At 41.7% G+C, this 27,739-nt stretch overlaps 1 protein-coding gene across 2 annotated transcripts in view; it reads left to right on the top strand.

Moving 5' to 3' along the window:
• The window catches only part of TMEM178B (transmembrane protein 178B), a 233,928-nt gene that overhangs the window by 39,470 nt on the left and 166,719 nt on the right, over window positions 1–27,739 (top strand). For both annotated transcript variants that reach the window (XR_010069044.1, XM_063319888.1), the window contains exon 2: window positions 22,406–22,519. Coding sequence is in view for 1 of the 2 variants with exons in the window: in XM_063319888.1 (XP_063175958.1) it covers window positions 22,406–22,519 (114 nt within the window). In the remaining variant the exon portion in view is untranslated. The remainder of the gene's footprint in view (window positions 1–22,405; window positions 22,520–27,739) is intronic.

Below are 27,739 nucleotides of genomic sequence, written 5' to 3'. Positions count from 1 at the left end.
TTCAAACTTGGTGATGTGTTAGCAATTGTTCTGAGAAATAAGCAAAAAAACCTGTTGGTGTCTGAATTTTCTTAGTTAACCTCCAAGCTTTCCAATAGAATAGCTTGTTCCAGTTGTGGAACAAAACCGAGCTACATTAGCACTGGGTGGTTTGCCTGTAACACTGGAATTTCTGCTGGTATGATTTTTTCAGAAGAAATCTTGCCTGTATTGCAATAATAATGTCAAAACTTTATTTAAATACAGACTACCCCTTGAGTCTGTGTTCTAGGGGATTTTGTTAATTCCAGTGAAGTCTTACGCTACGGGCTGAGAAGCTTTTGTCAGGTGTGGGTGGTGGGAGCCACCTGCTACAATGGCAAGGGTCTCTGTCCTTTTTTCCTGAGATGTGGGTGACTTGGCTAGCTAAACCGTAATTCTGTGATCCTGTGGGGAAAATGTGGCGTCTCGCTCTGTCCTTCCTTCCCCTCCATCCTGGCCCATGAGAACTCATTAGAGGTGGCTGAAGGTCACTTAGTGCTGACAGCCTGTGGTCTGGCTCAGCTGCTGAGTTAGTTGAAGGTTATCAGTTCATGGATGCCCGGATCTTCCCTCTCTTCTCTTGGCTGAAGCTTTTGGGATGATTGACAAAGGCAGGGGTGCTGTTGGCCAAAGTATGTTTTCTTACAAGAAAAGTAACTCTTCTGGGGCTGGAATGGCTCACAGCAAGTTGGCTGTTTGTCAGCAGAGCAGCATGAAGTTGTCTTAATATAAAATGGCCTCTAGCTCTGTCTCTGATCACCTGTTTGATGTAGTTTTCAAGTAGTTTGGTACCTTACAGGTTCTTTGCGGTGATTAACGAATGTTTATCATTCTGGAGATCTTCCAGGGGAAAACATCTAATAAGTACACAGGAGTGTTATTGAAATGCACTTCACTGCATAGTAGGAAAAGATGTTTTTAATTGTTTCTATAATTGCTGGGCATCTTTTCAGGAATGTGAGTTGCATGTGCACCACACACAGAGCATCTAAGTTTTTAACTGCTCTTCACGTTTAACTGAGATTGCTGGTGACTGGCTACCCAGCCTCGTAGGGGAATGTCTTCAGAACCTGCGCCATGTAAAAACTTCTGGTGTTGGCGTGTGTGTGACCCATACCTGCTTTGAAAGGTGGAAGTGGCCGGTGCTTCATTCTGCATTCAGAGCCAATGAACAAAGGCAATGGAAATATTGAGAAAGGTCTACATGGGAGAAATGAGTGTGGGGGCAAAAAAAAAAAAGAAAGAGGTTGGCTTTAATGATCAAGGTGTGTGAATCCTGCTTCCTAAGATGATATAGTCATTCAGAGACTAAGTATAAACCCGAGCAGCTCCTATCCTGCTAAATACCTGTTGCTTGCCAGGGAAATAAAGCAGATCTGCACAGAACTCAGATCTTGACTGTTACCTGGGGTGCTTTGGGCATGGAGAGGACATAGTCTGAGTCAGGTCCTTAGTGTTACCCAGATTTCACCTGTGCTATCCACCTATCAAACACAAGGAAGTAATTTTAAACACAACTGTTTCCACTCCAAAAGTCAGTCCTTACTCTAGTGTTACCTTACTAGAAGTACCTATGTTAAATGTAAGGGGGAAGGGAACATTTAACTAGTGAAATATATTGATTTTTTTTTTTTACCCTGGTACTTTCTAATCATACCAATGAATTCAGTTCCCCTCAAAATAAAATAGTTTGCAGGTTTTCTGTTTCCACTGAGATTGTTCCCACCAATCTTGACTAACCTTTTTTTTTTTTTTTTTTAGAAAGGTAAGAGAAAACTCAGTTTCCCCTAATATTGGCATTCCTTCTCTCCTGCTTTGTAGTATTTTGTCTAGCTTTCATCATGATAGAAACAAATCTGTAAAACAAAACAACAACAAAATTAAACTAAGGCAGATACATGAAGCAGGAATCACTGTTCCAGATCTATAGTAGAGTGAAAGAAGATGCAGTTTGTTAGCAGTCAAACTAATTTCAGAATCACTTTTTACAAGTAGAGAGTTCTTCAAATAATGTAGTGTTGTCATAGCGTCAGAATACACAGTAGAGTATTAAAATGTTTAGATACTCATGTGTGTTTTCCCTCTTCACTTCCAAGAAATCAAGATCATTCCTGCTGTCGTCTTCTGACATCTCCGTGTAGGACTAGAGAGAGTTGCTGAATCGGAGTAGTCCTCTGCTATTGCAAGCAACTGCTCTGTATAATCCCAGCCATAGACATCTTAAGCTACATGTGAAAAAGTAGAATTCCTGCCCTTCCTTCGTGGCTCACACCAAACCATAGCACTGCACCTATGTGGGTTTTTTTGCTTTGGCCTCATTCTTAACCTTCTGTCTCTTCATAGTTGATAGTCTTGCCCTATTGATGTGAGTCTTCTCCTTTGCGGCTCTTGCCATCGGAATCTGCTTTTTCTGCCTCGTTGGCTTTCTACCTCCTCTCAAAACACATCAGAAAATGTACCCTTTGTCTGTCCCTTAACACCTTTCTGTACCTGCCGTTACTTATTTGCCTCTACAAAAGGGTATTTTGGGCTTTAGCACGGAGAGCATGCTATAGCCAAGTGAAGTCATGTTTTGCTGCAGCTGCTGGAGTTGTGCTGCCTTTGCCCTTAAAGAGCAGCAATGGATGCATTTTAGGTATTAAGTGGTCCAGTCCTTTCAGGCATAACTCCTGTGCTAATTAAGATGCTATATTAACAAATCTCATGAACCTGTTTCCTGTGTCTGTAGTTGATGCACTTGTTGACATCCCATATTTGGATTGCGTTGTAGTGACATTGACTACTTTGAAATCAGGGTAGACCACTTTTTTTGACTTTGGTTACCACAGTGGGACTTGCAGCCAGTACGGAGAAATTCCGGTGGTGGCAATCCTGTGTACCTGACCTAACATGTGTGAGTCAAAGGCAAAATACACAGATGATGTCTGGGCACAAGTCACAAAGGCTAGAATAGTTCCTGAACTGTTTACCCAGACACTAGCTTCAGTTTAGACTACTGATTTGAGTGTTTTGAGAGACCTGAGAGAATTTGCATGAGAGTCTCTGGGGCAGTCAGAATTCTCTCATATGTAATTTTCTCCTTCTTGATGCTCCTTCACTGTTGTCACAACTAGCTCACTGCTTAACTGCCCCCAGCTGCAGCCCACTGGCATGGATCAAAAAACTGGGTTATTTATAAGCTGAGAAAAATATAAGCATCACTCTATCTCAAATTGATATTTGACAAGGAAGCGAGCTGAAAAAGACCCAATAGTGCTGCTTGTAAACGTATGAAAGAAATAGGCAGCCACCTTGACAAGAGATTTGACTTCTTGCCAGGGAGACACAGGGAAAGAAACCAGGACAAGCTGCGTCCACTTACCTGAACATCACTCATCCATGGTTAGTTGTGTGATAGTGTTGTAATATAACATTTCGGTTGCCCGTGGTCTGTGAGCTGTCCTATTCGGAGCTTTAATGCTCAGAGGATGGGATTTTTGTTTTGCCTTTATAGTTGGTGGTTACTTAAATACAGAGAGTTCTGCTTGGGAAAGAATGCTAGTTGTGCCAGAGACTATCTATTGGAAATGGAGTGTAATGCAGAAGGGGGAACCCGTAGTGGTACTGTATTTTTCCGCTCTCCTTAGAACAAAACCCTTTGATCTGCAGATGAAGCAACTAGCACAATAGTTCGTGTTGATTGATATCGCTCAATCATCAAACAATCCACTCGGCTTCTGCAAAGAATATTAGTTCAGCAGCACTGGCAGAGTGTCGATGGAAGTTAATTTTAATGGTAATTTGGAGCCTGGCTTATTTCTCTTCTTTTTAAAAGGCTTTTATACATGAAATAAATTTTTATTGCTAATTCATTTCATAATCATCTGGTGTGGGTTCATGCTAAATAGTGCCATTCACACTAAACTTCCTTTTCTGGACTAGGGAGAAGCTATTGCCCTCACCTAAATACTCATGGCTTGTGATTGATTGTAGTTCAGAGAGATGAACTGCAGGGCTAAGGAACCAAAGGTTAAACCGATGAAGGGGATATTTGTTTTTAATCTTGCAACAAGCTGCACTTCCTCTGGTTGGGTAATTTGTGACAGGAGACTGGGTTTGCTGACCAAGACACACTATGGAGTCTCTGGCAGGACAATACGCAAACTTTTCCTAGTTCTTTCCTTCTGACTGATGAGAGCAGCATAGCCCTAACCCTAATGAAAGATACTCTCAAAACCTGCCGTTGTGCTGTCTTTTATGTGATGTGGCAGAGCAGTACAGCTCATGTGTGAATATCTCCTCTCCCTGCCTAGGGAGGTTGCATCCCTGATGCAACACAGCTGTTGCAGGAATCTCACCATTCCTGCAAGTATGAGGGTATCCATTTTTTACAAGGCACTCTAGTGATTTTTCCCTGTCCTTTCTAACAGTAGGCTGAGGATCCAGCAGGCACCAACATTCTCTAGATAGAAAGAAGTAACAGACTATATCTAGCATAGATTAAAAAAAAAATATAAATTTCTCCTTCTAAAAAAATCTTCTGTTAAGAGTATCTGTGGTGACAGGAGTCTGCTCTTTTCCTATTAGCTGAAAGATGCCAGTCTCACTTCTATCGTGCACAAAGGCCACGTGGCATTACTCAAATTCATTTTATGGTATTAGGAGTAATAGTTGAGAGGAAATGATGCTCAGCTTGATGCCTGGGGCGGCATATTTAGGTCTCCAGTACTGCAGCGTCAGTGGTGAGAAGTTGCAGAGCCATCTACTGCTGAAATGCTTCAAGTGTTATGCTACTACCATGGGTCATGTGCAATCATTCGCAGTAACCTCCCTTAGTGATTTTGTACTTCATGGCATGCAATCAGGCCTATGGAATGATCAAAACCTCAGACTTCATTTATCTTAATCAGACAAAAGGCATCTGATGTCAGTTTTAAGATTAAATCAGAGGTGCATGTTGGGGCTTAAGGAACACTGCAGAGGCAATTTGCAGCTTACATGACCATTTACTACTTCCCCATTTCTTACTTCCTCTTGGGGTACAGGATCCCGAGTCTTCTAAACAACCGGGGCTATTTCAAACTCTGTTTTCTGCCCTGGTATAATATGAATAGTAAAATTACAGGCATGTCCTCAAGGAAGAACTCTTGTGGGTGGGTGAGATGTATAGTTGAGCATAATGAGGCCACGTGGGTAGGTGAGATGTATGGTTGAGCACAATGAGACTGTTCCACCTGGTTATGTCTTTTCTTGGACCTTGAATATTAGTAATACAAATAGCTATTTTCTTTCACTGATTTTTAAGTACGTCTCCCCACCCCAGTACAAAATCAGCTTATTAGATGTGGCACTGGAAACATTCAGAAGCACTGCAGAGCGCCTGGCCTCATGGGGACCTGATCCAAGACTGAGGCTCCTAGGCATTGCCACAGCACTGCTGAAATATGGCAAATGTCACCAAGTCTGTAGGAAACCTAAACAGACAACAAAAGTATTTTCTCTTGCTCCCTCCTTTTGATGACAACCTCAGTGTTCTTAAATATTATAGTCTATTTGACATGGGGTGCTGCATATTTTTCTTTAAAGTCACTTCTTGTCATGCAATTTCATCGCCAAATCTATCTTCCATAGCAGAAAGGCTGTGGAGGAATGGGTGAATACTGTTATTTCTCACTCCTTAAGGTAACTTGGTTATTTTCCTGTAGAAAAGACGTTTGCTGGAAGGTGGGAAACACTACCTAGAAATTTCTGTTTTCTACCTGCTGAGGGATTCTCTGCTGCTGGGCCACTCGCTCACTCATTTTGGACAGATAATTATTAAACCTCTGGGATTCTGTATTGCTGAGGTGTCTTTTCTTTAATGTAATTCATTATGAAGTGCTGACATCCAGTCTCACCACTGTGCATGCTCCTGGCAAAGGCTTGTCTTTTGTGTGGATGAAGTCACGTTCATGTAAGTTCAAGCTGTTCATTTTCTGGTATCCCAGGACTGGAGTATTTTACCAAAACTGTGTCCCTGTACTGAGAATGGTTACCCCTGTATCCTGCATCTGCTGTGGATATCTTTAGAAAAGCTGTTTAATCCTTAAGGTGTAAAATCCACCACGCTTGCAAATGAGTTATACAAAGATGTAGGATGATGTAGGATTTCAGAAATTGGGCTATTTTGTCCTTTATTCCTCTCCCCTTTTCTTCTAGAGCTCTGAGCTGCTAGCTCTTTTTTATTTTTTTTTCCTGTTGCACCATTGCGTAGCTACAAACAAAGTGCTGTAACCCACCCTGTTAACTAGGTAAGCTTGGGTGCTCTGTTCTCTAGGCATGATCATGCTAATCAGTTGCCAGAGGAGATGATGCTAGTGTTTGTTTCTTTAGCTGATTCCAGCAAGGAAAAACAAGTCTATTGTATGACAATTCGGGGCATTGACTGTTCTGCCAGTGAGTCTGGCCCTTGTCTACCCTCACTGCGTTTGTACTGCAGTATGGGACTAGCTTTTTGCTTCTCCTTCCTAAATCCCCTTGTCCTGGGAGTGCTTCCCTGAATCTCAGCCATGTACCTGCCACCTTAATCTCTTGTTCCCTTTGAGGTAGGCTGTACTTAGAAATATTTTTGCTGAAAGTGATTTGAATGTAGTTTGCTCACTGAGCCTGTGTTGCAGTCTCTTCCTAGTGCTGCATTTGGCTCTTACCCTGATGGGTGGAATCTCTGGGCAAGATCAGCTTGCAGCTATATCTCTTCACTGTGATTTTTGTCACAACTGTTGTAATTAAACCTGATATTGAAGAACCCTAGGGGATAAGAATAAAGCTAATGGCATATTTTCTTAAAGGTTTGGATGTTTTCCAAAGAATGTATTTTCCATTAAGTTGACATGTTCTCTTCATACTCTTCATCAGAGTGGTTGATGGTCCAGTGGAGGCATGTTAAGAATCACCCTGGATCTTCTTCACCTGATCCTGCAGTCAGTGAACTGAAGCCTCATGCTTTTGGAGGCTGAGAGGCTGAACAGAGTGCCTAACAAAATAAGGGGAAAGAAAATTAGGGGGGTAGGTTAGCATCTGCCCAATCCTTCTCCTAAACCATGTTGTAATTTAATGTAGGAAGAATTCCATATTGTAATAAGATATTGGTCCCTAACTTGGGACAACCAGTGATTACCTGTTATCCATGTTTTTATTGCCTTAATTTTTAATTGGGATGTGGGGGGGCATGCAATAGAGATCTGTCTCTTAAATAACTTAATTTATAGTTAATAGAATGATGGATTAAAGTCTGCATTTAGACCTATTGCAAAGGGGATTGGTTGTACTGTCCACAAGTTAATGTACAAAGGTAGGAAACAGAAGGCCTGACATTTTTGGGGGGATAGTATGTAACTTAATGCTGGTCAGCAGTACTGTCTTTATTAAATGCTTTTAGATATTATTAAGAAATATACTGTGCAAGGTATTGTTAGAGGAGTAATTAGGATAGAAAGCAAAGCATTAATAGAATGTAAAGGTCTATAATAATACTTGGATTTAGAATTAATTGTACAGATAAAAATACGAGTCCAGAAGCACATAGGGTTCTGAATCATAGAGTTGTTAATTTCTAAAACCAAGCATTATAATTCAAGACTTATCTTTACATTTTAAACAAAATAAGCAACTAGATGGGGAGGGAAGATACAAAACAGGAACAGCAGAAGTCTTCCAGGGCACAGATTCGATTCACTGTATTTGTACATCTTTCTGCCTCAAGAGCTCTGTCCCATTGGGTGTTATAAATGCTACCGAGACACAGGCATTTATTACAGCTCGGTCTAGGAGTAAAGAGTAAAAGAATATAAATCCTGAGCTGACAGTGTCTGAGTAAATGCCTGTTTCCATAGTTCCTTCCCTCTAAATGTGACGCAATGATTAAAACTGGTGAAATTCCAATGTGGAATTAAAGGGCTATTCTGTACCTTGTAAGTGGTACTGGAAGTGCTTTCTTCTCTGGTCTCATGTATGGTGATGGGTCTTTTGCGATATGGTTGACCCCTTCTCTGTCAGAATGAAGATCATAAAGCAGGTTCTTGAATTGTAAAGGGCTGAATAACACTTAGGGCTATAAGCCCCAGTGGGATTCTGCTGGCCTTTCAGGCATAGGGGTGCTGGGACAGGATGGCTAGTGACAAATCTCTTCAGAGCTGTGACACTTACTTTTTAGGTAATGGTTGTTGCTGCTGTCAATATTTTTATTAACTAATGGCACTCCGTACGTTTTGAGTCATGTCTTTCAAGCTACAAATCCTTCTTGACAAGCAGCAGAAATATTTAGTCCAGCTTGCCTTGGCTAGAACATCTTACATTGCAGTGAGTGGGAAATTTTCATGCTGTGACCCTCTAATTTGATTTGACATTTCAGACAGGAAGATGCAAGAAGTGCTAGATTAGTTTTACCAAATGACAAGAGGATGTTATAGGCAAGAAAACATCATGCCACAACACCCTCCAAAAGCAAAGCAACATCTACCTCTCCCTGCAAAAAACCCCAAACCCAACAGCAGCAGCAAAAGCCCAGTCTGCACTTGACCCAGCAGTAGACATGTGTCTACTGGATGAGAAATTCTCATCCCACAACAGTCTTTCTGCATTTAAATATGCACCAGCTCTGTGTCTAAGCTAGGGTCGCATGGTTTTACAACCTGTAACTTTCTTTGGCATGTAAAAAAGTAATAGATGCTATTAGGGCTACTTAGTCTTCTCTACTCTGTTTTGCTGCCTTGTTACATAAACTGGGCTGGCTTCTGCCATTTTTTTATTTCTGCATTAAATGGCACATCTTATACATGTCTTGAAAGAAAAGGAATGACATGAATCTTGGCTAATGTGCTTGGAGACTGCATGCCGTTGGGATTTGGCTAGAGCAATTTAATTCCCAGTTGAAGACCATGCTGGGAATAGGTATGCTCATTTACTAACATTCCTGTAGCTGGCAGCTGTTGGTGTACCCCGGTCCTCCCAGTTTTTTATTGGGAATAAGCAAAGGAAAGGTTGTGGCTGGAGATAAGTTGGTCCCTTCTCAGGTTCTGGCCCCCTGTATCCTCATATAAGGGCATTTATCCTTTCAATATTTTCAGCCACTCTAAAAGACGTGTTGCTCATTTGGTGCAGAGTGCCTGCAGTGATGTTGAGATTCTTGCCCTAATTTGTTGACTTAAGTACATTTGAGTACAGCCAGAACTTGATGCTAGCACCAAAAGATGAATTATTGTAGCATTTGAGAAGAGGTACTCAATGTCTAAGCCTTCTGGACACAAGAGCGTATGATGGTATTGCAAAACTCATCACTGGATAAGTAACAGCACAGTCCAGTCAATTGGAAAAATATTTTTTGATCACATCCGCCAACCTCTACTATTTCAAATACATCTTCAAGAATCATTTCCTTCTGTAAGGGAGAAACCACTTATGATTTCAGACAGCTGCAGAGAGATTAACAATATCTGTGGTTCATAGGTTTTAGAATGACCAAATTGTGCTTTAGCTCATCTCAGATTTCACAGTACAGTTGTCTGATCTTCTTACCACCTTCTTTATCTTCTTCTCCCTTTCCCTCTAGTTCTGTCTTTCAATTTGTTTGACTATTCAAGGACTACTTTTTAAATATCTACGCAACATTTAATTTCTTAAGCCCTTTATTTGATTCAGGCCTTCATGTATGATAGTAAGTCCAGTTACAAAAGTGCAGCAAATGGCCTTGCAAGGAAAGGGCAGTCAGCTGTGAAATCTTTTGTCCCTCTGAATGCATACTCCTTTACAAAGGAAGATAGAGCATCCTTGTAATTTAGTGATGGCAACTCACCAGTTAATGAATAACTTGAACAAGGACAATCCAGGGAATGACTTTACAGGGAAAGAGCATGGTCAAACATGAAACTACTTACTTTGGAGAGCCATTATACATACTATCTTTACAATTTAGTGGTTTCTACTTGCCTGTAAACAGTCCCAAGGTTTATTTCAAGGTAGTTTTAGTAGCTTTTGTCCATCGGGCTGTGTGATCTGAGTTGGTAGAGTTTCAGTTGGTAGAGTTTATGGGGCAAGAGATATTATGAACTTGCAGGAGAAACTCTGCTCACTTAGGGATGATCTTGTCTGTTAGCTTTACACCGCACATACATTTAATAACAGCAGCATACCTTTATCTGGGAAATACTTCTTTGTGTATGAAGCGATGTCTTGAAAATGCCTTTCTTCCAACCACACTACCCTAACGCTTATTTGAAATAACTAGAATGGGGACAGCATAAAAAAAGGCTAGTGAATCTTAGGGAATCTAGAAGATAAGGATGTACTTATTAAGAAAAGAATCTTTCCTCCGAAGAGAGAATAAGTCCAAAGTCTTCTGTTTACATAGTTTTGAAGTCTCAATAGAGTCCTTGGTGGATGGCAATAGTCTGTCTTATCAGCAAAGGAGGTTACGGGCTCAGTGCACAGTAGATTGAGAGAACAGTTTATGGGCATAGCAGGGTGCACCCTTTCTGGTCTATCTATGCTATAGTCTTCTCATGGCAAAAAAAAACCAAAACCCCAGCCTTGCTGACAAGCTGATGCTGAATTCCTTCCTCACTTATTTCTTTGGTAGGCAAGTTGCCTGCTGGCAGTTTTTTTTGGAACTGTAATCCTTTCAAATCCTGTGGTATCTCACAGTTACTTTTTGTTTAAAGTGTGCAAAAAGGATCCATGCTAATGGTGTTTTACTTGCCAAAACGTAAGGCAAGCCAGTTGACCTCTCACATGTAACCCATGTGAGTTAAGAAACCACATCTTAACTTCATCATATAAGCAAAATGCTTTTTGACTGTGTGCCAGCCCTTAAGATAGGGGAAAAAAATAGTTATTCTTCTAAAAATTGGTCTCCTTACTTTGATTCCTGTGAATCCCTAATCTATGACCCCTGCCAAGAACTTAATCCTTCTCTCTCCTTTTTCCTCACAACAACTTATGTTCAAGTGAAAGTTGTGAAACTCTTGTGTCCCCCCCCTTTCCCCCTGCCCCAAGTTCAGTTGAGGGGCAAAACCTACATGAAAGTAGCGTCATATAGATATGTTGCATAGCCCACATAACATCACTTAAATGAAAGGACTTAAGAGACTGCTGTAGGTGCTGGGTGAGGCTGAGCCTGTAAGTGGGACCTTCGGGGACGTGAGTCTGTGTTAGGTCTCAGCTTAAGTTCCTTAATGTGGGATGCAAAGCATCGGAATGATTCTCTGTCATGTTGTGATTTCTGCTGTTTAAACACGAGGTTGAAGTGCTACCAGAACTTGAAGTGCTACAAGAAAGCTAAGTGCTTTCTCCAGCTCAGCAATTTGTGGAGCTCGCTGTAAACTAACAGTATGGAGACGTGGAGGAGGGCTTATGTTCCTCTCACTTTAAGAAGTAAAGAGGAGTAAATGTGTATAGAAAGGCACATTTACATTGTAAAGCAGCATATAAAATAGTTTTCAAATGTACAGAGACAGGTATTCTTAGACTTCACTTCATGCGATTACAGATCCTCTGAGGAATTAGTGATATCGATGGACCCATCCTTATTTTCTTGGCAATCTGGGACCCTGCTTCCCAGACATCTCTTTGAAATAGATTTCAAAGCTGCTTCAATAAATACCAAGCTTCATGGGAATATTTTACTATGAGAATAAGAAGATATAAGTTCATATAAAATAAACCTGTCCATGGCACAGCCTTTGCTGTGCCTCTTTCTTTGGCTTGACAGCAGTGCTGAGATAATGCTTTGTTCCATGAGCTATTGGGTCATCAGTGAGTTTTTACTGGTAATTGCTGTCTCAGTGACTTTTTATTGATCATTTAATTTCTGCCTCCAAACAAGTAGGAGCAAATATTTTTCAGCCCTTTTAACCTCCTTAACTTTTCATTCGTGCTCTGTTTCCCCCTCCCCTGTGGCCAGCCCAATGCAAATAGGTGGACAAAAAGATTAATAGAAGCAAGGAGATGCCTTCCTCCTCTCAAGTGCCCTGTGGCTTGGAGACTGTTATTAATAGCTGAAGTAAAAATGTGTTTCATAACCATCTTCTTGCTCCAGCTTCCTTGCCAGCCCCCTTTCCTTGGTCCCTGGAGCGAAAGTGTGAGCTCATCGCTTTCCAATGCAAATTCAGCTTTTGGTCTCATACTTGGATTCTTTTCTTACCATGGGTGGAATATTTATCTTCTGCCAGCTGGTCGCTTTAAGCAAGCTGCTATTTGCTGGGATATCCAGAGAGCATGTGGGAAACAGGCCTGGCAAAAGCTGTTCAGCCACTTTCATTTCTCCTCTACTCTGAAAATGTTGCTGTCTGCTCAGTGCATGCACACGTCTGCACCTCTATCTTTACTCTCACAGGAGTTGAAAAGGAAACTTAGGTATTTCGGTGTAGAAACAGACGTTAAAATTGAAATGTAGGCGTTTTGGTCTGAAATACTTGGAAGTCCCTGTGTGGAATGTGGTCACCATACAGCCCACAGATGACAAAGCTGTTGTGTGCATCTGGAGATCCATAAGCTGCATGGATTGTTTCCATTTCATGTGCACTTTGTATCTGATTTTCTTCCATATCCTTAGAGGCCTAATGGATCAGCACTGAAAGTGAGCTGGCAGGTTTTCATCCCAGATGACCTGGGAAGAATGGGAATGGCATACTGTCATCTATTACTCCATTTCTGTATGGATAGTACAGTATAGTACAGTATGTGGATCCTTTCAGCCATCCCCCCTGCTATGTTTTCACTGGGTTTTTACAAGACTTCTTCACCAGCTGAGCATTGTCTAACAAGTTTTACTAAGCTATAGAGGCTCTGAGAGAACCTTTATTTGGAAATCAAGTGAGATGAACTGTAAAAGAAAAATGGGAGGAAAAAAGAGCTGGAAGGTTCTGCTTGTCAGTCTGAAAAAACCTTTGCTTACTTTCCTAATGAAAATCTTTAAGCTGTATGTTCTGTTAATGTATTTGCTGGGTATGTGCCATTTCAGGGATGAAGTAATATTTATCTTATGAATGCCTCATCCTTTCAGTGTCTGCCAACTTGGGGAATACAAGCAAGCTTCAGGTAAAACAGAGAATGCTGTTATCTTCTGAGTGTTTTGCTGAAGTTCTGTGTTCATTATATCTTCTGGTGGTCAGTAAAGGCATCTACATGTAAAGAGTAAAATTAGGTGATATTGTAGATTTCTGGCTGTTGAAATATCCCTTTGCCACTGGCAGCCTCTCAGGTTTTCTACATTTTAACCAGCAGGGAATATCTAGGTGCCTAGTGTGCTTATAAGTACATCTATAGTTAAGTACAGTTAGCAAATTGTTATTTATTTTCAGGCAGAAAATTGGTGCTGAAGCAAAGAGCTTGCGAGGGAGCAGAACCACTTGTGAAACTTGATTCAATATGACTGATGGTTTCAGTTGGAAAAAACACTATGAAATTAAGAAAAATATCAGTGCTTTAGAATTTTCAGAATACATTTTTTCAGACTTTCAATTGAAATACATTTTTAAAAATTTTCTTTAAAGGTGTATAAATAAGTTACAGATGAATAAAGGTTTGTGGCTGTATAAAACTTCTCAGTTCTTCTGAAATTCTGCTTTGTTTATTTTTTTTTTTCTTGGTTGTGTCAGTGTCATCGTGTTGTTTGTGGGCCCCCCCCCGATTTTTCAAGTTGATCTTTGAACCCAAAACACAGACTATTTGCCCAGCTGTATTTGAGCGTTGCTGGTGTGAGTGTATCAGTGATGACTGCAGCTCTGCACCTCGGACCTGACTGCAGACTTGTGTTTGTGCTGTGGTGGCTGCTCCATATGCTTCTCTAGTCTTGGAGGTCAACCATCTAGGTAGATAAGGCATCCTTCCAGGTGGCCTTCCTAGACCTGTGGGCACCCGGAGCTGAATTTTCTTTGGCAGCCCTTACTAGGATGATTCTAACAGCAGAGATGCAGCATAGGTTAGATCTACATTTGTGAAGTGTGGTACAATGGTGGTGGATTTGTAAGAAACAATTGGTGCTTAGGACCGAATGTTCACTTTGTGTGTGTTTTCAGGGAGGGGATATTACTTCAGACTGGCTCTGCTCTTGCACCATTAGTTGAATTTCCATTAGCTCATCTTCCAATTTAGTTTTATTTATGAAGAATCTAGTTGGCATAGTCTTCCAGCACACTGTGTTATGAATCAAAGCATGGAAACTAGAGATGATCAGGAGGTCATTTTCAAAAGTGCACTCCTGATACATGCTAAGTGTTACCTCTGAGACACATTCATTGTCTCTCCCAATATGTGACCCTTGGGTCTGTCTGTGAATGGGGAAGGGGACTGTATCACATCCCTCTCTCTGACTTTTACACGAACCTGCAAATGGTGAATAGAAGCTGATAGTGCACCTCTCACCACTTGTAGAGGTAGCAGCTAGGGGCTAGCAACTTAGTCTTAAACCCAAAAGACTCAAACACCAACCTCTCAACTGAAAGGGCGGCATCAAACTAATTTCCTCGCAGCCCACAGCCAGCAACAACCAGTACCAGAAGTTGTTTCACTTTATCTAGGACAAATATCAACAAGTCCGACTGGCAGCCCAAGCTGAACCTCAGTTGAGGATGATGCCAGAGCCAGCCAGGAACAAATATGATCTCCTGTTCTAAAAATTTGGCCCATGCTGTGTCTGAAAATCTATCTTGAGCTTCACTAATTAGAACATTGGCTTCTATTTATGCATATAAGTTAATGAATATTCAGCAGACATGTTGATTAAGGTGATGTTATTTGCATATTCTTCTTGGACTTTTTTTTTTAAAGCCTTTACCCTTAGGTATTCTAGTATTCAAGATATTCATGTAGCACCAAGGGAAATTCTGATTAGGTATTAGGGGAAAAAAATTCATCATGAAGGTGGTCAAACGTTGGAACAGGTGCTCAAAAATGTTGTGCACCTCCGTTCTTGGAGGTATTTAAAATTTGACTGGACAAGGCCCTGAGCAATGTGAACTATCTTTGAATTTAAGTTTGAAGCTGTTCCCCCTTTAAGCAGGGGATTGGGCCAGTTGACATCTAGAGGTCCCTTCTAACATAAATGATTCTACAGTTAATGCACAAGAATAATGTTCCTTCATTTTTGGCATTAATGTATTTATAGATGGGCACAAATATGTAACCAGTACTTTCATGGTTAGTATTACTCCAGAGGTAATGAAATAATCCAGTTAAGTGTGTTGCAATACTTTCTAATACAGTCTTTGCCTTCATTAAGAAGATAGTTACTCATCATGAGTTCATTAACTAATCAGCATATCTGATTGCAATTCTGTCATAGCAGCTGGTCAAGGCAGAGCCTAATTTCTCCTCCTACCTTCCTCCAGGATTTAGTTTGACCAGTTAATGCATGCTGAAACTGCAACAACAACCTTGCCTATATTAAGGTACCTCCAGATGAGCTCTGATGATTCATGAGAGATGAATTGAGAGACTGAGGGTAGCACATACAGCTGAAAGCAATAATTCTTGAGTCCAGCCTGGTTTGGAGGCTGCATAAAATGCCAGCACAACAGTGAACTTTTCCAAGGGAGACAAGACTTCTAAGACATTAACAGATATATATGCCACATGCAATTGCTTTGTGTAACCTGATTCTAGCCCTAACTATGATTTTAGCCTCTGGAAACCTTACTTATGCTAACAAAAAATTGTAAACTTTCTATGCTCTGCAGATTTTCTGAAGGTAATGTGAGACAATTAGAGGCTAAATGACCAGTCTACATCTTCTTTCTGCTTGGTATGGATATAGTTACCCAATGAGGGAACAGTAACCAAACCATGGGATTAAGGCAATCTCTCCTATAGAAGGCAGTTTCTCATAATGAATAGCAAATATATGTTGCGAGTGCAGTTTGCAAGCCAGAGGCTAAGATTCCTTTTACTAGGAAATGTTTGTGTAGTAATTCTCAAATAGATTTGTAAAAATTAGAGCTAGCACAAAGGGTGAATTTTGTGGAATAAATTGCTTGCTATGAACAGTTCATCCAGAGGTATCTAAAACACGGAAGAATGAAAAGCTGCCTGGAGGTAGCAAAGGCTTAGAACATCCACGTCAGTCTTTTCAGGGAAGCTCATCATATCAAAAGCCTTGGCAGGAAATGTAATAAAACAAATACTAGCTGTACAGCTGGATCCTTCTTAGATACTACAGTAGAAGAATGGGTACCACCTGGTTTCAGATCTCTGCATATTCCAGAAAGCAAGGCGACTGTCATGTCGGTGCTAGCTTGCTGTGAACTCTGTGATGGCCATGCCACAGTTCATCCAGAGCAAGTGAGCTGCTAGTTCCCTGCATCTGTCTGAGATTCCTGATTGTTCTTACCCAAGGATTGCTGCAAAGAGTCTTACAGTGGGAGAAATTCTTATGCGTAGTTGTGAGCTCTCCAGCTACCAAAGGTAACTTGTTCACAGGCATTGGGCTAATCTGTACTTGAACCTTAAGGATGGTTCCACAACCTGCAGTCCTGAAAGTTGTGGTGGAGGGAAAATGTGAAATCTTGTAGCCCTCATTGGCAGAAGAGGAGTATAGTCAGATAACCTGTGCAAGTAACTCCCCTGTGTACCATCTTGGGCTGGATCTGAAGTGACATTACTGACGTTTACCTGACTGCTCTCACAGATTACCAGTTTCATGAACCACCACCTGAAGGACTACTTCCTGTTGCCAGTTGTCAGATGAGTTGGTCTGTATTATGCAGAAGACTAAACTATATGATCACAGTGACAGTGTAAGTAAGTTCTTGAAACTTGACAACCACCTTTGCAGAAGTCAAGCTGACCTCACAGGGCAAATGCTGCTGGGCACTTCAGAGATCCACGTTTTAGGACTAATGCGACCAATACCCTGGTGGCATTTTGAATTTTCCTTCTATTTCTTAAATTAACCATGGGTAAAGACTGTTTCTTGGAGTGGTTTGAAAGTTTGAAATATTATGATGTTTCAAAGGTGGAGGGAGGGGTTTGATGATGAAGAAAGACACTGGCCCCAAAGTTCTGAAAGAAGTTGTCTGTTTACCCACCAGACAAATGCAGTATGACCTTCCTTTTAATTTATCTCAACACTGTTCAGCCTAGAGGCGGGAGAACGGTTCAGATACCAAACACCCTGGGGCTTCCACTAGGGTAGTATTTACAGCCCTAGTAATGCAGTGGGAGCCAAGTTTCACTAGCAGCTGAACTAACATCAGTTTATTGGGATAGTTTTGAAAATTGAATAGAAAAGGATCGCACAATGTTTCAGGTGATACTCCTGCTGTAGCACAGTTTAAGGATTTTGCTTGTAATAGAGAGAAGAGGAAATATTACATGATAATAAAGTAACATTATGGGGCGATGCTGAACAGATATGGGAGGGAACTGAGCAGGTAAGGGGATCAGTAAGAGGACTGGCGTATTTGATGCTGTGAATACTTAGCTGCTCTGGTTGAAGCTATCTCTAGTTTCCTTATCTCAATTCTATTTGGCATCTGAACTTTGCTGGAACCGGGGATTGCCAACCATAGAGTTACAGCTGCCAAATCCCCTCTGAGCATCTGTGCTTATGTGAGGATGGAATGGCAGAGTTTTCCTCTGCATGGTTCTAGCTGCCGCTTCCTGCTGATCCCTTTCCTAGCACTCTGTTTGGAGATGTCAGCCACTTTTCTTTAGGATTTTCAGCAAACATTTCCCCTTTGATTGGAGGAAGATGGGATGTACTGCATCTGTCAGTGGAGCAGCTTTGTGGTTGTTTTGTGTTTCTTGTGGCCAGCTATAACACTTGCTATGGCAGCTGTGTAGATGAAAAAACCCACTCACTGGTTTGCTCTATAAATAGTATTCCCAGTTATTTGAGCAAAGTGCAGAGCTCAGCTGCAGTTGCATTTGGTCTAAGTTAGTGTTGAAGGCTGGAGATGCTCCATAAATTGCAGTTATCCTATTGAGGGATGGAAAGGAAAGTGTTATATTTTTTTTTCTTTTTTATTCTTGCTTCCCCTCCCACCTGAAAGACTGGAGTAAGCATAGCTATTAATTCATCTGAAGGTAAGGATTTCTTATGGTTTTTCTGAGAGGACATTCCAGGAGAGCAGTACTTCTGATACTTGCTGCAGTCACTGTCTCTGTCTTCCCAGGGACCTCCAGGAACCGGATGTTTGGGGATCATGAGCCTAGTTCTCTTCCATATGGGACAAGTAGGGAGACATCAAGAAGTATGAAATTGTCACTGCTATAAACTCATCCTTTTCCTAATTTGTATTGGCAGGTCCAGGCAAATGAAAGCCTTTTTCTAAGTTTCAAAAGCTAGTTCTCACCTCTAGTTAGATATATGCTGATGCTATTGCATTAACTCAGCAGGGTCACTCTTCTGTACCTGTGAGAGCAAGTTTAGATAAATGGCTCATGTTTAAATGCCAAGCAATCACAAACTTTGTCAGTTTGGGATATGAAAAGCTAGATGTTCCCAGTAAGATTCCAACTGCCTCTCGTATCAGCAGTGGCCATGCAGATAAGGATGGCCACGTACTCTCTCCAGCGCTTGCTGCTGTTCTAGTGTCTGAAGTAATTGAAGTGCGGGAAGCTAGTAGAAGACAGCACTGAAACATTCTGAACTACATTCTCTTGAGTGTATTAAATTCAGCATTCACAGGAGAGTTTAATAGCCTAAAGCCAAAAGGGCCCATTAGCTCATGTGGGCTGACCTCTGGTATATCACAGACCATTACATTTCACCCATTTATCCCTTTATTGAGCCCAGTAACTTGGATTAGACTAAAGTATTTTGAGTCCTGTAACAAAAAATTAATTTGGCTTACCCATTCTAGCAGTGAAACTATACTTAATGCTTCAGAGATGGGTGAAAATCCAGGAGCAGCATACCTGTCTGTCTGACCTGGGGGTCTATTTCCCTGTTTAAGACAAGTAGTGGGGACAGTTTCCAGGTACAAGTGAAATCTCCGTACTCTGCTCAGCCCTGTTGAGCGCACACAGTGGCCAGCCCTGATATTTCATAGAGTCATAGAATCATTTAGGTTGGAAAAGACCCTTGGGGTCATAGAGTCCAACCATCAGCTCCGCTCTACAAAATTTTCCCTTACACCCTATCCCTTAACACCACATCTAAATGAGTCTTAAACACATTCGGGGATGGTGACTCCACCACCTCCCTGGGCAGCCTATTCCAGTGTCTAACCGCTCTTTCTGTGAAGAATTTTTTCCTAATGTCCAGCCTAAACCTACCCTGCTGCAGCGTGAACCCATTCCCTCTTGTTCTATCGCTGATTACCTGTGAGAAGAGACCAGCACCAGCCTCTCTACAATGTCCTTTCAAGTAGTTGTAGAGAGTGATGAGGTCTCCCCTCAGCCTCCTCTTCCTCAAACTAAACAGTCCCAGCTCCTTCAATCGCTCCTCATAAGATTTATTCTCCAGGCCCTTCACCAGCTTTGTTGCCCTCCTCTGCACTCGCTCCAGCACCTCGATATCTCTCTCATATTGAGGTGCCCAGAACTGGACACAATACTCAAGGTGTGGCCTCACCAGTGCTGAGTACAGGGGGACGATCACCTCCCTACTTCTGCTGGTCACACTATTTCTAATACAAGCCAGGATGCCATTGGCCCTCTTGGCCACCTGGGCACACTGCTGGCTCATGTTCAGCTGCTTGTCAATTAGAACCCCCAGGTCCTTTTCTGCCAGGCAGCTCTCCAGCCACACTGCCCCAAGCCTGTAGCGATGCATGGGGTTGTTTTGGCCCCAGTGCAGGACCCGGCACTTGGCCTTGTTGAAGCACATTCCATTAGTATTGGCCCATTGGTGCAATCTATCCAAGTCTCAGAGGCAAGCAGGGGAAAAGGAATATGTATCTCACCATGTACACTGAAGAGCACTTTACCTTCTGGTCCCTACAAACTCTTGTTTGGAGTCATGATGTTTATTGGCTAATAGCATGTTACTTAGAGGTGGGAACAGTGTTGAAATACATTGTGTGGCTGGAAAGGAGATCATCATGGAATTTACAATTAAAAATCTGCCAGTACTTCAGCTACCATTGAAACCATTGCCACTGCAGTTGTACTCTTAGTTCTAGACAGTCTTTAAACATGTACTTAAGTCTCATTAAAGCAATGAGGATGTAAGCATAAGCCCAAAATTATATATATGGTGAAGTGGTGACCTGAATTCAGACCATAATCTCTCTTTCTGCTTTAGGCTTTGGTGATATAAGATTGCGAACAGCTCACTGCATTACTATTAACAGTATTTGCAGTAAGAATAAAAAGTTTGATGGACCTTGCTAGTAATTAGCCTCTTTGATGTAAGAGGAGGCGCTTTCTACTGATTATTTTAAGAAGTTATAGCAAATGGAACAGGTTTTTTCTTCCTTCATTCTGAATGCTTTTATTTTGAATCTTGGCTCTGTGTCTTTGTCTGCTATTTTATATAAATCTTTTCTCTGGGCAGGTATCTGATACCTTAGAGATTATTTTCTGACAAATAAGCATTTCCCATTTTCTTGCTAATGCTTCTGATCCATGAAGGCAGCTGAAAAAAGGGGATAGAAAAGCCTGTAAGACAACAGGGTTGTGATTTGGGGCTTTTTTTAAAGCTCTTTGCACACTAGCTGTCTTTTTTTAAGTACTATTCTTGGTTTGAAACTTTAATTCTGGGCGTACATTTGGTGCCCAGATGGTGCAGACTCACACAGAAGCCCATCACGCTGTCAGGGCAGGCGGATACATATGTAAATATTTTGCCTTTTTCCCCTATAATATTTGGCTTTGTCTAATCTAATTGCTGTCAAAGGCAGAATGTGAAGAATGCTTAAGAGGAGCAAACAATGAGGACCTCAAATGTTTGTATTGCGCTAACTTTGGAAGATGCTAGTAGACTGTGATGTAACTAATAATTTTGTTTCATGGGGTTTTTTATTCATGCTGTGAATTCATGGTGTATCATCTAAGTTCATGCCAAGTAATATTTTACAACCTGAGGTAGAAAATTGTATTTCTAGTGGCATAAAAGCATATTTAACCCCTTATAGCTGTAGATATAAGGCTAATGGCTCTGGCTTTTCAGTTCAGGCTGATAGTAAGTGTTCTCTACCTGCCTCTTGGTGTATAGCACTCGTTCTTATTTATATAATTCATTGCTTCATTTAATTTATTCTATTGAGTGCCTGTCTTAATGTATTTTTAATACATAAAAGCATTTCCAGCATAGCTGCTTCTCTCACCAGTGGTAGCTAGTAGCAAACAGTGTGGCCAACCACATAAAGGATGCTTATTTAGTTATTAAAGGCCTGATCCAAAATACCATAATATTAATAGAAAAATGACTTTCATGGGCTTTGAATCTGACTGCTTAGCGAGAAGGTCTAATAAAGCCAGTGTTAGCTGAGGATGCTGGCAAAAGGGATGTTGGAAACTTTACTGTTATTCATCAATGCAAGAATGGTTGCACTATCACAGGTTTCTTCTGATCAGATGCAAAATTTGGCTAGGCTATAATTCATGGAAAGCATCAGGCTATGCCAGACCGGTTCCTCTAAGGACACTAACTATGCAAAGGGATCCCAGGAGATCAAGGCCTGGAGGTGTGCTGATTGTAGAGGAAGGAAAGTTGGCCGTTAAAGGAGAATGTAGTAATGTAACCAGAAGACAAACAGAAGCAGCACGTGGTGCTTTTTTCCATGGAACATAGATGAGATCCTACCTACAGGGGAAAAAAATGGCTCATTTCAGCCATTTGCGTTGCCATCTGAGGCTCATTATTCAGGGGTGCCAATAAATTTTTTTTCTGAGCCTGCTATGAAAGTGTCTGGGTACCTTCAAGGGACATACCATAGCCTGTCACGTATCCTTCTACTTGTCTTGCTTTTTGGCTGTGAGGTGGAAGGGGCTCAGGAAAACTGTTCACTGGGTCTATATATATTATTTTTCCTGTGCTGTTTTTATTACTGAAGGAAAGATCAAAGATGTTTCCTTTGTGTATCTCCTGGAGTATGGGAGATATGTTACTGCATGATAAGCTAAGATGTGAATTTACAGTTTCTACACAGTAAGTGCTGGTATGCCTGCTTCTAGCTCATGGTTCAGAGAAAAGAAATGAAAGAAGGGATGATTTGCCACATATATATCTGATGGTGAAGGCAGATACTCTGGCAGCTACTGCAGGGCCTTTGGTGTATCGTAAGTTTGGATGCGAGCTTACTCTACAGGTAGCTTGTGCCTGTCATGGGCTAAAGATAGCATTGGTTGTCACAGTAGACTGATGGTACAGATTGCTTTGCTCCTAGCCTTTGCTTTTTGTTGTCAAGCCCATCTAGCCTACAGCTGGGAGGACGCGTGGCATTCATTTAACAGCACTTTCTCTTCTGTATTTTGCCCTTCCCAGGAGCAATTGAGCGGTGCACGTACATCAAGTACCACTACTCCTCAGCGACCATTCCCAAGAACCTCACCTACAACATCACGAAGACAATCCGTCAGGATGAGTGGCATGCCTTGCGTAAGTGTTGCTGGCTTTCTTCTACGTTGTCCTCATGTGTGGACTAAGTGTACTTCACTGATAACAGAGAACGAGAACGAAGGCTCTGACTGACAAGCCGCTCAGAGCCCTCTTCTCACATACAGTTTGCCTTTGCAGCAGGCTGATCGATTTATGCTTAAGACCTACATCTCTGTTTGCTGCTGACTAGAAATTCTGCTGAGGCATGAAAAAGTGGCAGTGGGGAAGAGGCATTCATATGCAGAAATTAATATTGAGTTAAATACAAAAATTAATACCAAAATCAATGCCCTATTTTTTAATTCAGTAGAATGTTTATACGTGAGCATATTCTCATGCAGTTCATGCTGCTGCTGAGTTTCCTGCTTCCAGCAGAATTCATTGCTGGCTTTTATTGTAGAATACGTCCTGCTGCCTGCAGCTCCTGGGTGAGTGTGGCATCACTCTCCTTTGAAGATCTCGAAAGAGAAATGCTGCACCCTTTAAGGCACAGGGAAGGAGCTTAGCCCTTAGTGATAATTGTAGCCAGTGGTCACTAACTTGTAATATTTGCTGAAGCAACAAGATCTGACAGGGATGGAATTGCCTTGAGATGTATTGGCTGGCCTTAAAGCTTTTCTCCTTCTCATCTTGGAGATGGAAAAGGGGTTTCACTGATAAAATGGAAGAGGTAGGATTTCACAAGGAAGGATGCCACCGCAAGTTGCTCTTGTTACTATACAGTCATGGGGACTGATGAATGTTTGGAGCTCCTCTGTCTCAGACAGAGGAGCTATTAACAGGAAGCTGTTAACAGCTCCTTGAAGATGGCAGGGGTTGAGGGATGCTGATTCTGATTGAAAACCTTGAAAAGTGGTAGTGAGCAGCTACTGTCCAGCCTGTGTCAGTTTGAGAATTGCATAAGACCTCTGGTGTTGCAAAGGTGCCTCAGTCCCTGTTTCACTCCTCCTTATGTGACTATTGCTTTGGGAGGGTCCTTTAAAGCTCTGGGGAGGAGAAAGTGTAATGCTATAGTCTATTTCCTGCATTGGTAAGATCAGGCCTGGTTTGAGACTCATTGGTGCTTATAGATCTGCCTTGTCAAATCTGGTAAAGCATTAAGAAAGTTCTACAGGGTCTTGCTAAACTCCTAGGTTTTTTGGTTTTGGCTTTTTTTTTTTTTTTATGAAATGTGTCTGGATAAATACATATTTTTATTGTGACATGAAGAAAAGGAATATTGAACTTATGCCTCTCAGAAGGTTGTAAAAGGCTGGATTTGCAGAATACTGTGGTGTGCTCATTTGTTCCTGTAATCAGAAGATCAGGCAGTTCGGTTTCCTTCAGGTTTTCTGCTACCACCTGTCATTTCTGCTGGTGCCAGTTCTATGTTAATGTTGTTTATCTGGCCAAAAAGAAGTGCACCCACCACCCAAGACATCTTCTGTTAGGGTTCATAGGGCAGTAGGAAGGGTCTTTGGTGTATGCTTTTGACTGTGTATGTATGCTTTTGCCACTGCTGCGAGCAACAATGACTTTTCTGCATCTATCCACTGGGAATCTCACTAATTAATGTAGGAGTCGTTGTCTTAAAGAAGTTCATCTTTATTTTAGGAATGGCTCAGGTAAAGGGTTATTTGTAAGCTGTATTTGTATTTTTTTCAGCTTAAATATAATTACTAACATGGCTGGCCATGTTAGTCCCTCGGTGTGTGCATCCTTTGGTGGGATCAGCAAGTTCCTGAGCTTGGTGTGTTGGCAGCTGACAGGAGCCTTCAGAAAGGCATTCATCAGTCTCCAAAGTGTCAGTCTAGACAAGCTGTACTCACACATCTACATATCTGATTTGGTCCAAGGCACTTTCAGGGCGAGGCTGTTTGTTCCCTCCCTGGGGAGGGTACACCAAGTGTGTGGGTGTGCATGCATATTTCTGACCCAGATTTTCTTGCTAGTTCATGAGTCAGGTAAGTGTAGGTAGATGTAGATAGAGCTGAAACTTGAATCTCCCTATCTAAAGACAGGAAAGGAAATAAATAGTTTGATGAATCTCTCTCTTCTCCAGAGCAGTTAGGTGCAATGGTGAGTGGTTGATACATGTGAGTTAGCCACTGGAGGATCTGGAGGTCACTGCATTTAAGAAGGAACTGAACCTATATGACTATTTTCTGTGTAGGAACAGCGACCTTGCTGTAAAACATCTGTTTTAAAAAAACAAGGGCAATAGTAATCTCTTCAAATCATGTTTTGGTTGTGAGAGATGTTCTCCCTTTAGAAAACATTTGCAATGGAGTAATCAAAAAGTGGGTAAGACTCTAAGTCCCTTCAGAAAGTCTCTGTAATTTTAGTCTCAGCCTTAGCAGTTGGCTTGGTTCTGTAGTTCTGGACTAGCTTCATCCAAGGCACAGTTACTTCAGCCTGCCACTGCTCATCCTGAAGCAGAACAGCATTTCCAATTCAACCTGGCCATTATTTTCCTCTGAACAATTCTCTATACAGAATTTCCCTTTCACTGAGTGTTATGGCAAACAGTGAAAGAGCAGGGCGCAGGCCTATTGTTCCTTATGCTCTTGTCATGGGTAATTGCTCAGTTCTGTAGCATAAGATGGAAGAAAGAAAAAAAAAAACCATTATGTCCTGATGAAACACTGAGGCAAAATGTCATCCTGGACAATTTCAGAGGAACTAGAAAGGTGAAGCCAGGCTGTCTGATCACCCTAGTAAAGAAAATGCCGTTTCCAGGCTGAAGCCACTGCTGTGCTTTGACATATCTGTATTTCAGTGGTGGTTATTTTCCTTCCCTGGTGCATGGGCGGCAAACTGTGGGCCTGGTGAGGAAGTCTGTTGCTTTGCCTGCATACGGGGTTGGGGGAGCAGAAGAGAGAGGGCTCCAGCTGTGCCCAGCAGACTGGTGGGCAGGACTGATGCTCCAGCAGTTTCTCTTGAATTGCAGGAGTGGATGAGGGGCAATTAATTTGAGGCTGAGGACCCCATGGCACCAGTCAGCACAGAAAGCAGATATTCCTCTAGCTGCACTGTCGGTGATGTTAGAGGAACCCAAGGGAGCAGGTGGACTTGGAGGAATGGTTGGAGCTGACTTTATAAGTTTTGATTTTATCTTTTTTTTTATTCTGTTTGACATTTTCAAGATGGAACCTTTGCTCCAAATTGATTGCCTATGGCAGCATGAGCTGGGGAAATTAGGACTTCACTTCCCTGCAATCACTTCCTCTCAACTATCTCTGGTTAAATGGGGATGGAGGGGAGGGAGGGAAAGATGACTGTAGTATTGCCAGCTCTCACCTGTCAGGAGATAAATGTTCATCTGATTAGACAAAACGAGTACCTATATGAGCTGGGAGGGGAAGGGAGAAGGGAAGGAAAGCTGTGTCAAACAACTTTGAGCATGAGTAACTGGCTCTTTATGGAAGATGCCAGTGTAATGTGATGTGATTGAGTCAGTATTAGGCATTTGTTATGTTGCATTTTGGCCCCAGTCTTGGGCACAGAAACTTGGTCCATATTTCTGGCTTCTGAAATACTCTAGCACCATCGCTGATGCTTTTAGAAATGGAGGTATATACTAGAACAAAAATAAAAAAAAATCTGAACAGTTCTGTATTTATTCACATATTCAGTTCCATGAGTTTCATGCTATTCTCATAGGTTCACTTTCAGTGTGCTACAAATTTGTGTTCACAAAACATGGGGAAAATTATCATGGCAGGGGTTTGAGCTGTGGAATACGGTACAGGGCATTATGAGGGGTAAGAGGCATTTTCAGGTAATGGAATGAGCACTTTAACTGGACACTTGTACTTTAAGAAAGTTGTCCATAAAAAGGAGGTTGTGTTGGTGCTAAACTTTTTTTTTGCTCTTGTCCTAAAAACTTCAGGACACCATTATCTGGTATATTATGGCAAAGAAGGTGAAAGGCTGTGTTTGCTTTGAAAATGGTAGTACCACCAAGGCAATGAGGGGATGTGATATATTCAGTTTGGCATCTTCCAGGAACCAACAGTGCTGTTCTCTAAAGCCAATATGAGGGGTAAAGCACTGAAAGTCCTGGGAGTATTTAGTCTACTGGCTTACTCCCGGAGCAAACTAGAAACCTGTTGGGTTGATTTATACCATTAGAAGGACTGTAGGAAAATCATTCCATTGTTGTTTATTTGCTGTTTGTTTTCAAATAGGCTATAGACAACCCAGGCTCTAAATTGATCTTCTGCTTCAGTCTAAGAAACAACTGTTTTGTGAAAAAGGGTAACCACAGCATAGAAGATGGATGCAGAGAGAAATGTCTAAGTATGCTTAAACCAGCTATCTGCATGTCATTGTCTTGCTGGGAGAGTTAGGATTAGAAATTTATTTTGAGGAAGCCAAATAGTGCAAAAGAGGGAGGAAGATGCAGATAAGATGAGAGGGGATTGTCTTCATTCTTTCTTAGAGCCAGTCTAGCATGATGATGTTTTATTTTTGCCTCTAGCTGCTTTTGTTTAGACCTTATGCTTCCTTGCTCATTTTTACCTTTGAACATACTTGTATTTGCCAAGGGACTTCTTTGTGTATCCATTTGTTGAATGATTTCAACAAGAACAACTGTGTAGGTATTATGGGATTGTGGGTTAGCCTGCTGTGGGCTTAGGCCTGCCTGGAACCCCACAGGGCTAACGCCTGTGGGTCACTCTGCAGTCTTCCTTGCTGAGGTCTTGGCAAGGGAAAGGTTAGAGGGGGCTTTTCCAGGGCCACCTTCCCTCCAGGGCAGGGGAAGAAAGTATTGTGGCTTTAAAGCACTGCAGACAAGCAAATTGCTGATGTGTTTTCTTGAAGCGTGAGGCTTCTTTTTCTCTCAGAATAAGTTAAACCACTGCCTCTTCCCTTTTTCCTACCTTGGTAGCTGAAATGGGACAAATGCTGCATGGCGCCCAGAGCCTTTGTATGGCAGAGCTCCCAGTGCCTTGTGTTGTATCGCATGAAAGTGTCTGCATCAGAAAAGAGATGAAAAATTCTTCCTTCTCTCCAAAAGCTTTTATTTTGCTGACTCACAGAGCCTATCATGCGAGGTAGATAGCTAGGTCTTTCAGTCTGTTATTTTTTTCCTTCCTCCCTATATATCACAAACCTGAATTTGTACTTTGGATTAAATGCGGCCACAAAAGAGGGCATTTCTGTTTGTCTGTTCTTCTCCAGCTTGCCATTGCCGCCTAGGCCTGTCTTCCACAGAAGCCGTGTTTTGTGTCCAGG

Source organism: Chroicocephalus ridibundus, chromosome 1 (genome assembly GCF_963924245.1).
Source record: "Chroicocephalus ridibundus chromosome 1, bChrRid1.1, whole genome shotgun sequence".
NCBI lineage: Eukaryota > Metazoa > Chordata > Aves > Charadriiformes > Laridae > Chroicocephalus > Chroicocephalus ridibundus.
Note: the sequence above shows the minus strand (reverse complement) of the source record. Positions and strands in the feature narration are given on the sequence as shown.